The following is a 15544-nucleotide window of genomic DNA, read 5'->3' on the forward strand; positions in this document are numbered from 1 at the left end:
TAAGGCCCTAATCAGAACTGAGCCAACGTCAGTGCCATGCCCTTGAGCCTCCCTAACTGTGAGCAGAATAGACATCGTATTTTCTTACAGTGACAAAAAGAACACTATATGTGTGTGTGTGTGATACATTATTGTTACCATTGAACTAGAAAGGCATTATAGCTGAAGTCAAGCATGATTTTACTGGGAGAAAAACTATATCAAATCAATAAAGAAGTGCATAAAGAACACTGTATGAAATAACAGTATTATAGGACATTTTGCTTTTTAACACAGTCCTATACAGTTCAAGTCATCCTAAAGGATATTTACCTTCAGTCTCAGAATGCTGATCTATAATCGTCTAGAAAGACTAATTTGCATGCATGGCAGTCTTTTCAAGAAAGCAATGGCTATACAGTATTTCACTAAATAATTTCTATCAGAAATTAGTATTTTATTTTATTTTTTAAAGACTATTTATTCGAAAGTCAGAGTTACACAGAGAGAGGAGAGGCAGAGAGAGAGAGGTCTTCCATTCGATGGTTCACTCCCCAATTGGCCGCAACAGCTGGAACTGCACAGATCCAAAGCCAGGAGCCAGGAGTTTATCCCACGCAGGTGCAGGGTCCCAAGGACTTGGACCATCTTCTACTGCTTTCCCAGGCCATAGCAGAGAGCTGGATTGGAAGCAGAGCAGCCGGGACTTGAACCAGTGCCCATATGGGATGCCGGTGCTTCAGGCCAGGGCGTTAACCCGCTGTGCCACAGCACCGGTCACCAGAAATTAATATTTTAAAAATTCCAATTTTGTGTATTACCCTTTTCATCAACGATGGCAGTCAAGTTAGAGAAAATAGTTTTTCCCTTTATTCCTATCTCTGCAACCCATGCACTACACGCATTTTCAATTTTTATCACTCATACTGTATTTTTAACAATTTTTTCATTTGTTTACTGGAGAAGCAGAGAGAGGGCTGGTGCTGTGGCATAGTGGAAAAAAGCCAATGCGTGCAGTACTGGCATCCCATATGGGCACCGGTTTGAGAACCAGCTACTCCACTTCTGATCCAGCTCTCTGCTGTGGCCTGGGAAAGCAGTAGAAGACGGCCCAAGTCCTTGGGCCCCTGAATCCACATGGGAGACCTGGAAGAAGCTCCTGGCTCCTAGCTTCGGGTCAGCCCACGTCTGGCCATTGCAGCCATTTGGGGAGTGAACCAGTGGATGGAAGACCTCTCTCTCTCTCTGTCTCTCTTTCTAACTCTGCCTTTCATATAAATAAATCTTAAAAAAGAAGAAGAAGAAGAAGCAGCAGCAGCAGCAGCTGAGAGACAGATAAGACAGAGGGCGAGAGCTTCCATCCACTGGTACACTTGCTAAATACTCATGATGGTTGGGTGCAAAGTCAGGAGCCTGGAACTTAAACCAAGTCTTGCAGGAATCCAATTACCTGAGCCATCATCTGCTTTCTCTCAGGGTCTGCACTGGAAGGATGGAGTCAGCACCTGAATCCAGGGACTCTGCCACGGGGTGTGGGTGTCTTGACTGCTAGGATAAATGACTGCTGCCTGTGACTGCCATACTTCTCACACGCAGGCAGAGAGAAGGCTCCTGCTGTTACGAGCATCACAGCCTTGGACTCCCAGCTTTTAGGTCTCCTAGCTACTTTCTAAGGGAACTTGTCTGGCTTTGGGTTTCATCAAGGAATACAGCAGGCCACCCGGCTGTGTTTCTGAGGAAATCAGACTCTTCTGCTGGGTAAGGCAGCATACTGCCCAGCTTTGATAGGGGCACCACTATACCCCATGAAGACATGAACACAGACAGTGCGTCTTCCAGAGCCCCAAGAGGGAAAAGTGGGCTCTTCCACGTGATAGCTGCATCCTTCTCATGTTAATGCCCAGCCCAAGAAGCCCTGGCCGCCCTGGGCACAGGCTGCCAGGCAAGCCCCGCTCAGTGCCGTGTGCTTGCAGACCCGCACCCATCACAGGCTGTCCTCATTTCCAAGCAGATGATTTCCATATAACTGCTTCAAGGGGAATCACAAGAAATCCTTCCTTGGCAGAAAAGGGAGCTGTGAAAAGACTGTTGAGAGGCTGAACGAAAAGCCACACATCATGCAAATACAACAGGACCAGACAGAAGAAAAGTGCTTAACAAGATTGCGGTGCAGGAAGTGAGAGTCAGTGCATCATCCCGGTACATCCGGCTGTTCAATAAAGAGGGAGAAGAAAATATCAGTTCAGGGGAAAAAAAAAAAAAGGGGGGGGGGGAGTGTGTGACTCACATGAAGACCTTACCCAAAGGCTGTTTCCAGATTTCGCAATGCCTTGGGAGGTTTATTCGGTAAATCACTAATGAATTGAACAGATAAGGATCACAACTGTGCAGAGCCTCCTCTCTTCCTTGCATGATTTATCAAAGTGGCTAGTACACAGCGGCCACTATTTATGAGTACACCAAAGCCACAAGCAACTGTGGATCTGTGCCCTCAAATCCTTTAATTTGTTAATATGCACAGGAGAAGCGTGCCTGTAAGATCTCTGTTCTTTCAACAGGGAGTTGATCTTTCAACTGTGGACGGCTCTCTGCTGACCTTTGTTATGTCCCGGGCTGCAGCTGGCTGCTCTCTGTATTCCCATGTACCAGGCATCGCCTGTACACTTTCCCTCCAAATAGCTGCATGTATTCAGTTTCAATCACCTTCTCTGCTCTCTAGCACTCTAGAAGTGGAAAGAAAAAGTAGGGGCCAGCATGGTGGCATACCAGGTAAAGCTGCTACCTGTAACATCAACATTCCATATGATCACTGGTCCGAGTCCTAGCTATTCCACTTCTGATCCAACTCCCTGTTAATGGCCTGGGAAAAACAGCAGAGGACAGCCTAAGTGCTTGGGCCCCTGCCACTCATATGGGAGAACCAGATGAAGCTTCTGGCTTTGGCCTGGCCCAGCCCTGACAGTTGTAGCCATCCGGGGAGTGAAACAGTAGATGGATGATATCTCTGTCTCTCCTCCTCTCTCTGTTACTTTGACTTTCAACTAAATACACAATTTTTTTTTAAAGAATTTATTTTACAGAAAAAGTAAATAAATAAGTGAATGAATAAAATAGAGTAATGAACTGAATGATGGGAACACGTTTTGAGAACTGTATTGTCAGGGAATTCCATCTCTGTGCAAACATCGTGGAAGGTGCTTAGACAAACGAAGACAGCCAGGACAGCACTAAGTGCATCATCTTACAGGACCACTGTTACGTGCACAGTCCATCACTGACCAAAACATCATTAGGTTGTGCATGACTATAACAGCACCCACTTATTGTAGGTAATAGCTTTAAGTGTCATTTGACAACTTCAAGAAAGTTCAACTGCTCTGCTAATGTTTCATGGATAAAATTAGTGATTTTACTATCATGGGAAAATTAATAGATTTCTGTTGTGTAAATTTTTGCTCCATTGACTCAAATTTAACCAAAGTATTAGCTAAGCTTGAAAGACTGGCAGCATTCTAATTAAAATAATATTAAATTTTATTTTGACATAAATTAACTCATTTCATCCTTCCTATGAGAGGAGTCACAACTATTATCCTTATTTTTCATGGACAAGCTCCAGGTCACAATCTGGTGAGGCAGAGTTAGGAAGCAAAGCTAAGTGGTCTGGCTCTACAGTTTTCTCATGGGGAGCAAATCAAGGATGACAAAATTCATGCAGGAGTTTAAATTATATAAATCACCAATGTAAGTAATGAACTCACAACTGAAGATGATGCAACCAATCTGTCCTGAATATAAGCATGTTCACTCAAAAGTCATCAATTTAAATAAAACAGTGAAAGACTAAGGCAGCTACCAAAGAATTCCTTCAATATGCTGTAATTTTTAGTATTATGTTCTCCAAAGAGGAAGAAAACACTAGGTGAGTGTGAAAGGACTTGTATAAAAGGCGAGAAGCGGGGTGACAAAGGGACAGTTACCTACATTTTATTTCTTAAGTGGGATAAACAGTGAAATACATTTTAGATCTGAACAAGGTAGGTTTTACTGAGCCTCCAGGTTCTCCTTATGTCCCAGAGACCTTTACTTTCAGGGAAGCAAGGTGCAGCAGTTAAGCCACCACATGTGACACTCACACCCCCTATCAGGGTTTGGGTCTCAGCTTTGCTTCCAATCCAGCTGCCTGCTACTGTGCACCCTGGGGAGGCAGCAGATGATGGTTCAGGTAGCTGAGTCTCTGCCACCTACATGGGAGACCCAAACTGAATTCAAAGCTCCTGGCTTCAGCCTGGCCCAGCCCCAGGTTTTGTAGGTATTTGGCAAATTGCCTGGTGGATAGAAGATATCTCGCTTTGTTCTCTGCATTTGACATAAACAAACAAATCTTAAAAAAAAAAAAAAAAAAAGACCTCTACTTCCAACTTATCGTACCAGTAGTGAAATGCTAGCGAGAGTTCCTATAGTTCTAACTGGCACATAAGCCAAACTACATAGAAATTAGAGCGGTCATTCTTCTGACCAAGGAATTAGTTTCTATTCTAGAAAGGATGACTCAAGGCCTTTAGAGCCAAAAGTTCAATAAGTTTTATACAGCAGCCAGTCCTTCACAGGTGCCTACAATGCTGCAATGGATGGGAATACAGCCATTGCCATCACCCCATCAGAGAGCCCCTGCAAGAGAGAAAGCCCAAGTGTTTTCACATCAGCCACATAGAGCTGTTGCAACAGGGACCCACAATGCTGAATCTCATGTGCAGCTGGGCAGTTCCTCCCTTCTGAGAGCCCCCTGGGACTCAATGGGACCTCTGTCTGTGGTGGCAGTGCCGGCCAGGGAGGTTAAGAACTGAGTTGATTATGTCCGCAGAGGGAGGAATTCATGTCTTAGAATGGCACTATTGTTAGACAGTGCTCTGTTCACCCATATGAATTTAATAGTGTCCAACTCCCTATTAATTTTCATCAATGACTGCATAAAACCAGAAAATAAAAAAAGCTACTGGGCATGAAATTCAAGACAAATGCAGCCACGCATCAGTGGGCAGGGAGGTTCACTTGATATGCAAAGGTACGCTCTTGAGACAGCTGTCACATTAGTGACACTTACATGCACATGTTTGGATGGGGCGGAGGACTTCCCCCAGACACCTTTCCCAAAGGCCCTCTCTGCCCTCTGGTTCTAGACCTCTGTCTCTCTCCCTTTAAATGCAACATCAGTGGTATGGACAATCGCTGCTTTTCAGAAAGAAAGGACTTAATGTACTTTTGTAAGAAACCCTTGGGGGAGGGACAGGCTTTGTGAAGGGCATTTCTCTAAGCTCCTGACATGAGGTATGTGCATTATCCCACTTTACAGATGATTAACTGCGGTACAAGGTTGTTCAACAACCTTCTCCTGAACTAGGATGTGAATCCAGGAGTGCTCCTCACCTTGAGGGACAGCTTCTCGCCCGCCATTCATGGGTCTCTGGTAACCCAAGGTTGACTTCCAGCTCTAGTTAAAATATATGGACATTTCTGCCTAATGGTAAAAAGATAATTCTTCAGCTACACACAATAGTTGGTATGAAGGAGGGGTAAGAGGGCTTCTACACCTGTCCACTTAGCAGACTTACCTCTGAGGCATTATCTTTCAGTTAAAAAACGAATGACAAAGCACAGCCCTTGAGAAGAGGAAGAGTCTGCACCGAGCTGGCTCGAACAGTAGTCACTACAGCTAGGGGACGTGAAGAGGTGCAAAAAGGAGAGCTCCAGGGGGAACTTGCGCCGATGTCACAGATGCTCGACACTTTGCTCTCAGGGGTTCAAACAGCACAGCCTGGGGTGAGGCCTGGACAGAGGAAGGGGCCTCTGAAGCTCAAGGGCTGGCATCATGGGGCAGACAAGGACCTGGGAAAGCTAGTCCTGCACCTGCTGTCGGTGATCTGCTCCACTTGAAAGCAGCTCGAAATCTGCTTTCTGGGAAGTTTTTGCAAACTTCTGCCTTGACCCAGCAAGTCTTGGAAAGCTAATATGACAAACAGAAATTAAAGACATGCTCTCTGGTCTATTCATTTTATAAGAAATGGAGAAGAAAGAAAATTACAGGAAGCATAACAGAACCATAAACACCAGGATCCCCAAAGCGCCAGGCCAGAAGGGAGACAAAGGGTCCCCCCAAGCCTCTTTTCAAACACACTACAGAACCTTCCCTGAACAACGACCGAGCTTCTCTGGAGAGCATTCCCAAAAGATACATATTTCTTTTGTTGGACTTGTTAGAGAAAATCCAAAAAGTGAGTTAGGAATAAAGGCCTTATTCAGAGAGATTCGGGGGCCTCGGCACCAAGGGTATCCTGAACCACACTTCACAGCCACTTCTGTCTACTGTGCCGACTGTAAGGGGGGAAACTGAAAGACAATGTCTTTTTGCATTTCAATAAACACAGAAGAAAAAGGAAATTATAAAGCTGGACCATTGCTGCCCCTTAGGAAAAGCTGGGGAACAATATTCAGGAGGAGACTGTGTGCAATGGACAGTTTGACTCTACTTGAAACACAGAATGGAGGTACCTGCTGACAGGAATCCTATGGCAGAACTGTGGATAAAATCTTGCTTCTTCTTGTTTTCAACAAATAATAATTAGATACATATGAGCATTTATGACATTTTATTTTAAAATTATTTTAAATTTACACAATAGTTGCAGAGGGTGGTTTCCTTATACTTCTCACTCAGCTTCCCAGTTGATAATGTCTTATATTTGTTACAATTAATTAATTAACAAATACTGATATTATTATTAGTGACTGTGCAAATCATTCAGCTTTCCTTTCCGTTCATCCAACGTCCTTTTCCATCACAAGGTTTCATCTAGGAATGCCACATTACATTTAGTTGTCAAGCCTCTGGAGGCTCCTCTAGCCTGTAACGGTATCTCAGACTTCTCCTGTTGTTGATGACTGAATGGTTTTGAGGATAGGTTAGGGATTTTGTAGGTTCCTCATTTGCAATCTTTCTAACTTTTTTCCTTAACCACACTGGGGTCATGGCTTTAGAAGGTCGTGGAAGTGTCATTCTCCCCACACTCTGGGCACAGACTGTCTTCAGCACTTGCCACTGTTGATGATCTCACCTTGATCACCTGGCTGGGGGTGGTGGGGTATTCATTTATTTGCCAGGCTTCTAGCCTGTACAATTACTTGCCCCCCTCTCACAATACCCCACCTTTTAGAAGTTGAGTTACTAAGCACATTCAGGTGGGGAGATTATGACTTAAACTTCTATGATGATAAATTACTTGGCCAAGTTAGGATTCCTTTACTGAAGTGAACTTTCATTAATGTATCTCTGATGAGTCTTTTGGGAGGAGCACCTAAAAGAAGGGAAGAAATATATGTTCCCCTATTACAGTGCTTCTATCAAGCTGATAAAGTTTTTCTCTGAAGCAAGGCAGTCATTAACTCCTCTGCCCAGATCCTGGCTGGCAAATATCTAGCATCTTCTCTGCAGCCAGAGCAGATAAGGATAACTGATAATAGCTCTTAAAATGCTGATGCAGCTCTGCACAAAATGACATGGAAGGATGATCATCAAAAGAAAGTTCCATAGCAATAGCAAGCAAGAATAGGCTCCATTTACATAAATGTATTTGCATCAGAAAAAGCCTACAGGGATAAAGATGAAATTGTTAATGCTGATAAATTGGGGGTTCCTTTATTTCTTTTCCCTTCTCTACATGTTCTTATTTTCCTATCATCATCATATCATACTTACATACCATTTATAAAAAAGCTAGAAGAAAAAAGGTATAAATTGTCTCTTCTTTGACGTCCCCATCGCCCTCCCCCAACACTCGGAGGGTGCTGGTGAAACCAGCTTCCCCAAGACAAAGTTGCCAGGGAGACCCAGCTATATCCTGCCCTCTGGTTTTACCTGTCTTTAGTCAACATTACTCACTTGGCTTACTAGGGATGGGCTTTGTCTTACTGATAGGAAATGGGGCACAGAACAGGCTTAGAACTCCTAAGTAACCCAGCAAGTACACAGTTCCTTCTAGAGTTAAAAATGACATCACCAAACAGGGACCCACAAGGACTGTGTGTAGAGTTCTGACTCTAGCTGTACGGGGGACAGCTCCCAGTGCCAAGGCAGGCCTAAGGCCACTGCTGTGCTACCTGGAAAGCTAACCTCACTGAAGCTCACAGGACCCAGGAAGGTCAAGCACACCTTTCCCCTCCCCTGCCCAGGGCCATTCGTCACTGCCCGAGAGCTCAGCCAGGAGGGACTCAGCACTGTCACTAGAGTTCCACCAGAGGCATGGGCGGTTCTCCCGGCAGTCACCACCAGAAGGAAGGAACAGCACTGCGCATTCTCTGTGCTGGTCATAATCCCCACTCTCCTGACAAAAGCACAAACGGATGTGCCTGGACAAGCGAGCCGCTCCCCTGCATAAATGCTTTGCAGAGTTATGAAGACACCTGTCAGTGACTGTAAGCCACGGGCATTCACCTCCGTGTAATGTGGGGCCCTTTCCCGTCAACTGCCCAATAAAGAGTAAACCACATGATGAAAGTTCCATACTTAAAACAATTCCCAGGGATGGAGAGCCAGTGAATTCTTCAAGTTTTACGCAGAACATTCAAGCATAGCACAAAATAAAAGCCACTCAGAAAAGTATCAAAAGGTCCCTGAGAGTCTGTTCCCAATGAGAAAAACTCTGAGAGGAGGGAAAATACAAACTGGAAATGGAATAAAATGTATTTGAGAAGACACCATTCTCTGTGCCAGTCTGTCTGGGCCCAGACGTCTGTTGTTAAATATGAGGACGTTGCCACAACTTGGGGTGTGTTTACAACTCAAAGGGCCCTGCACAGCTGGGTCCAGTGGTGAAGCTGCGGCCTCATCTCCTCTCCCACACCACGGGAGACCGTGGCCAGCTCTGGGTCCCAGCACCATGCGGCTGCCTCTGCCCTTAGTTCTAAATGGCCCCACAGAGAGACTAGCAGGAGCAGCAGCAAATGCTATTGTAGGCAATTTCACTTTCAATTCACACTGGGCCACAGGAGAAAAGCTAAATATAGGAGAACACAGGGCATGGTTCACAGCTGTACCGGTGAGCAGAGCAGAGGCAGGCTGAGCGTGAGGCTGGGGCTTACTCTCCCAGCAGCTACTCGCTCCCTCGCCTCCCTTGGCAAAGCAGCATCTTCCACAGCACAAAGTCACAGGACACAGAAGACAAAGCAACCACAGGGACTGCTGACCCGCTCATCCATGTTGCAGGCTTTGCAAAGCAGTCCAGAATCCAGCTCTCCAGCTAGTTCACAGACACAGAGCACACACAGCCCAGAACCACGGGATCCCAGCAACCCTGAGCTGCATCCATGATTTCGTCTCAGGGCAGTCTATGCTCAGATTCTTCTTCGGGGCTTGTTTTAATTTCACATTCAAATCTAACAACTCTGATGCTACTTCCGATGCCCTCGAAAGACATATAGGAAGTACAACACTCACAGAGGAGTCTTCAAAACAAGCAAGTGATAGTGGAGAGTTACAGAGAAACTACAGGCAGCAGTCAGGAGAACTAACAGGGTCTAGAGACCAGAAGTCACCCCACGCACGAAACAGACCCTGAGGACATTGAATCAGATGGTGGTGACCATTAGTCTTGTGAACAAAAGGTTTTCATTCCACATATACTTAGGAGGTACAAGAGAATATGAGATGCTGGCACTAAGTCCCGGCATAAATGTGAACATATAAGTTTTATGTTCTGATATTTTAAAGGATGAATCACAAACTATTTACACAATACTCGGCTAGCCAGCATGACAAATTCCCTGAGGATTCTGGCACATAATAAATCTAAGAGTCTATATTTTATTGTTACCACTGGTAGCTATGGCTTCATTAGTAAAAACAACCTTAATCCGGAAGCCTACTTCTCTACTGTCTCTCTTTCCAGAAAAACTTAGTTTCACCCAGAAACCATTCTTGTGCAGTGCTTTATAATACGAGGCCTCTGGAGGAACACAGTTGTGAGGGTCAGGGGTTAGTTTCACCGCACAGACTAAAGGCAGGTCAAAGATGCTGTGCTCTTGCCAGCCACTAGCAGTGGTAATAGTGATGCATATCAGAAGCCAGGGCTGGGATCAGGTGCTAAGGCCCGGAAGGAATAGGAGGCACAACTGGGGAACCAGCACCTGTTGGCAAAATTACTCCAGTCCCACTACACCATCAGTATGAGGACAGAGAGACTGTTCAAGTTACACGACCAGCCGCGATGCAAGAGTCTGTTTATGGAGCTTTCTTGCATGCCCAGCGTCATAACTACTTCTCTGATTTCTATTATTTTATAGTAATATGACCACAGGTGACTGGTTAAATCTGAATGCAAAAAATGGGGGAAATGAAGTTCTAAATTTAATAATGAAAATTCATCCAGGAACCAGATTCTTTTAAGTTCATAGTTGGCAAGAAAAGTAACAAAAAAGGGTCTATACTGGTTTTTGTTATAAGTGACTTGAATGCACAGAATGACCTCTTGAGATCTGAGTTATCCCTGTGATATGCTCCAAAGAAAGAAACAACTAGCATCAAAAATTACGTGCAAATGCTCTAAGAAGACAGAATGACAGAACTATTGCTTCATTAGGGACAAAACAAGGAGTAGTCTGTCTGCCCACCTTTGTTCCTTAGGTACTCCATAAGCTTATACTCGGGATTGGGAAAAAGGGTGAACGATGAAACTGAAGACATGAAATGTAGCCCTGAAAAGCAAGTTCTCCTATAAGGAACGAGCAAAGGGGTCCAATTGTACCCAATAGAAAGGCAGCCAGACATGCCCTGAAGGTTCTACTGGCACATGTGTGGAACTCATTTCTCTGAGTCTCTAAAAGTGTGCATTCTCATGTCCCTGGATAACTGAATGACACTTAGTTAAAGGCTGAGGTCTCAATTACGAAACCTCCAAAGAACATACCCTTCAAGCCTGAAGATATAAATAAAAGCAAAAATAACTGATTTTACATGGCATTAAAGAATCTCTAAGTAATAGTATCAGAAAACTATTTGCATTTTAACATGTAAGAACATTTATAAAACTGTAAACAAACTTTGCCTATCATGCTAATCCATGCATTCTCTCAACAGGAACTCATTTGACATGTTCAACACATACAGCTATGTAGTAGAAACAAAGCCCAGAAAAGACTAAAGGGGTAAAAACTCACAGGATTAGTCAGTGTAAACAGTGTAAGGGATTATTCAGAGAAGTAGGAAAGGGCTAGAGCTAATCAGGGAAGACTTACTAAAAGGGGTAAAATCTAAATCTAGTCTGTATTTGTGATGTTCACAAGCTGTTAGAGCAGAGGCGGGGAGACATTTCTACACTGCAGGTTACGAATCAAGAAAGGCAGGAAACTCTAAAGACATTAGTCTGGCAGCAATGGAGGACCATCAGTATGTGTCAAACACAAGGGCAAGCCCAGTGGACCGCTAAGGAATGCCCAACACAAGGTAAAATGTTGCACTAGCCTTGAAGAGATAATCCCTGAGACGCACCCGTCCACCTCCAGAGCTCTTCCTTACCTTTTCCGTAGAAGAATTTACGGTAATAGTAGGCCCCCAGGTCAATGTGCTCAATGATGTAGCGCTTGACCTTCTCCCTGTGAATGGGCTGGTTTTCTCGTGGCACTTCCAAGACCGAGACGCCTGCATTTGTGCAGTGAGAGCTGAGAGACGACTCAAAGGAGCAGCTTTCCCCAGAGCTGAAAGAGGATGAATTGGCTCGAGAGAGCGCGATCCTCCTGTCACCTTCTCCACCAGTCTCGTTTCTAAAGTAAGGACAACTAAGGACGAGGTCGTTGCTTTTCCCATCCCCTTCATCAGCATCCAGGTTCTCTTTTGAGTTGAGGTCCTCCTTGCTCCCCAAAGGGGACTCACAGTTGCCTGTCTGGCCCGTGGGCATCTGCGTCTGGGATGCGGCAGAAGCCCCGGTGGTTATGTTTTTTCTTTTCCCCACATTAGCCCTTGTAGCCATGGCTTCATTGATATTAAACAAAATGCTCTGGACATCATAATGTGCAAAACATCGCTGACAATGCCAAGGGCGAATGCCCCTCTCAAGACGGCCCTCCTCCAGTTCTGATGTGAACTTGAAAGTTTCATGCTCGCTTTTAACAGTTCGCAACTTTCGGAAGAGGGAAGTTTCCACCGACTCCGATTTTAACCTCCGTTTGAAAGGCTTGTCCCTGTCTCTCCCCATCAGGAGGGCACTGTCCATGTAGTCCAACCCTGAGATGCGGACAAATTCTCCCCTAGAAATCTGTGCTGCTGCATGAAGGCTGGGGGATATTGCAGGATCACAGGGAAAAAACTCAGGGAACCCAAAGGGGACCATTGCCTTGTGGTCATAATTCTCTACTCGGTACCCTCGAAGCATAGCAAAAAAGTTTTCACCAGATAAGCCCTGCCTGTCGATGGACGATGTGCTCCCGTATTCCCTGTGCAAGGCGGCCCCAGTGTTGGGGTTGACTGCATTTTGGTCTAAGACATCTTCAGCATCGATGTCACTGATGGTGACATCGCTATTGCTTCTCTGCCTGATGGGGTGAAGCCCTCTTTGAGGAGAATGAACAAAGATGTCTCCGATGGTGTACTTCGCCTCCACGAAGTCCACATCAAGCTGTTCCTCTTGCTGCCCATCACGCTGGTCATTCTGCCCATTGTGCATGATGGAGGTGACACTTTCGTAGCTGGTCTGAGATCGGCTTTCCCACAGCGTCTTGCATGTCAGCTCCTTGGAACAGTCCTTTTTAGGAGGCCACTCAGACACTCTTGCTCTCACGCCCATTTTGGGCACGGCTGGGGTACCGTTGGCTGGACCACCACTCTCACCGGAATTTGAGGCATTTAAAGAAGTGGGTCCCATGTTGCCATTAATGGCTTTAAATTTTCGAGCAAAATAATCATCCGACTGCATGATTCTGGGAGGGTCCTTGAACTTTGAAGACGCTCTGCCAAGTTTGTGCTTATCTTCTTGTGACTGCCTTGGGTCACTCATGTCTAGCAAAGCCAGAAGCTTCAAGTCTTCCCAGAAGAATGGATGCAAATCTAATCACATTGCTCTTTACAACACAATAATAAGTGCAGATATAAAGGCTTTGTCTATTTTTTTCATTTTAACCAAAAGTAAACAACATCCTCAGAACATAGTGTCACCAAAACCAGCTTGCTCAACTGTTGTCATGAATTTGTACACCTCTGTTCTTTTCAAAAGCATTTCTTAAGACATCTGGTCATGGATGTTTCCTTCACCTGAAATAAAGGAAAGGAAATAGCCATTAGCAATTAATAAAGCTCAATTTCAACCATTTTTCAGTATGGCTCATTATTCTTTCTCTCCTTGCTCCACCCATGTCCAGTCCCTCCACAGCAGTCACACCGTTCCTTTTCTCTGGAACATCTCTATCTTCCTTCTCTACATGGCTGTCTCCTGCCCTGACACTATATCTGAGCAAAGAGACTCCCCCTCGGTGACCTCCTCACACTTGCCCTCATCTACCTCCAACAGAGCTGTCAACTGGTCAGTCTCTCTTACCAGCAGATCTCAAGTTCCTCTAAGCCAGGAGCCAGGCCTTTCAGTGTCAGATTCACATGAACTATTCATGCAGCCTGGCTTAAGCTACAATAATCATACAACATTTCAATGATTAAATTAATGATAGGAGTAATAAGCTAGTCATATATGTAATGTGATTATTATTATACTTTCTTTCAAAATACTCAAATTGTCCCACTGCAGAAGGTCAATATCAGGCATTAGCATGTGAATCTGTATGACTGTTCACAATCAAATAAAGTGAGAAAGGTTCTTGAATGACCTGGTGTCTGAAGAATTCAACTTTCTAGTTCATTATACTACAGGCAAATGTGTGGGATAAAATAAGTCACCTAGATCTATAAAACACTGCAATAAGACCTGTGTGTTGGTAGAAACTCAGTCTAACCCACTCTTCTCTTTAATTACAAATATCTTTCCTTCTCATTTATTCTATCTTTAATTAAACAAAAATATTGCCAAGGATTATGTATCTTCCCAACTCATGACAGATTGAGTACCTCACTTGTCAGTACAAGAGTGACAGAACAGCTCTATCTCTTCTGGAAATAATGATGGTAATAAAAGTATAATACAACCGATCTCCCTTACCCGTCACCAAAGCCTAGGAAATAACTGCAATTCAGCTCAAAAATGTTAAAACCCCAACCAGCTAAATATCATAAGAAATCTTTCCAATGGGCTCCTAATGGTACTAAGATGAGCATGTGGTGGTCTCTTGAAACAACCTATATTTTCTGGTGATGGTAGCTGTTTTCCTCACATTATGTACATCTTTTTAAAAGTCTTGGCATGATAACATGCTGTCTATTCCCAGAACTGTTCATAACTGAGGAAATATACTGATATTTTACGATAGGACAAACAAAGGGAGAGTAGGCAGTCAGATGCTTACATGCACAGAAGAGGAGACATACTATCTCATGCTTCTCAGAAAGGCAAGAAAAATGACTGTACCTTACTATTTCACTTAGAATTATTATGTTTAAAAGGACCACAGATGACTGAATTTTAACCTATTTCCTGTACAATTCAGGCTATTATCAAATCTGTTCCTGGAAACTGCAAAAGTGACAACTACAGTACAAGACATCTTGCCTAATCTCTCTCTCCTGAAATGTATTTGACTCACTTGTACTAGGCTTATACAGAATCTGTAAATTCTGTTGACATTTCTGCTGTGAATGGCACACAACAAAGTATTATTTCAGTAACTGCCAAAGAACTACATGAATTCACAGTCACTGATACGAAATTAGTTTGCAGTTACTCATTTGCATATATTCTGTGCCTGTCCTAGCCAGCACCAAGTTCCAACCTATAGTTTTCAGAAATTTCATCAGGAACACAGAATTCATCACACAACTCACCACAGAACAGTAAAATGTACAGAAAAAAAAAGTAGAAAGAACAAAACTGAATCCTAGCTTTGAAACAGTAAGAAGATAGGTATATACCTTCTCAAGCCTGAAAAAGAGACAGCACAGCACACAAGTCTTCAAATGAAAAAGAAGACATAAGCACAGATAAAAGACATGAAAATATATAAATGTAAGTACAGTTACCACATGTAACTTTATGGCAACAAATCTGAAAACCCAGAGGAAACAATTAATTTCCTAAGAAAACAATTTCCCCAAAAGTGACCTCAGAATGGAAAATGTGAATAGAATGATGACAATTGAGGTGAACAGAAAAAAAAAATCAGCTGCAAATTGAAAATGTACCACAAATACAAACATGAAATGCAAAACAAAACAAAACAAAAAAAACCTTAACCATTGCTTTGAAATTCCTTTAACCTCCTATTTGTAAGATAAAATAAATGCCAATTAGGACATATTCTACCTCCCTCCCTTTTCTATGTTGATGGCACACAATAAGTATCAATGTTGTACATACCACGGGAGTCAAAGCAGGAAAATATTCTAAATTAAAAGCTCAATTAAGGGGCCAGTGCTGTGGCG

At 43.7% G+C, this 15544-nt stretch overlaps 1 protein-coding gene across 11 annotated transcripts in view; it reads right to left on the bottom strand.

Moving 5' to 3' along the window:
* SIPA1L2 (signal induced proliferation associated 1 like 2) overlaps positions 1-15544 on the bottom strand; it is a 232477-nt gene that overhangs the window by 105351 nt on the left and 111582 nt on the right. For all 11 annotated transcript variants that reach the window (XM_070055527.1, XM_070055531.1, XM_070055530.1 and 8 more), the window contains one exon: positions 11546-13273. In XM_070055527.1, coding sequence (XP_069911628.1) covers positions 11546-13019 — 1474 coding nt within the window. In that variant the 5' untranslated portion in view covers positions 13020-13273. The remainder of the gene's footprint in view (positions 1-11545; positions 13274-15544) is intronic.

The sequence above is a fragment of the Oryctolagus cuniculus genome, chromosome 13 (assembly GCF_964237555.1).
Source record: "Oryctolagus cuniculus chromosome 13, mOryCun1.1, whole genome shotgun sequence".
Lineage (NCBI taxonomy): Eukaryota > Metazoa > Chordata > Mammalia > Lagomorpha > Leporidae > Oryctolagus > Oryctolagus cuniculus.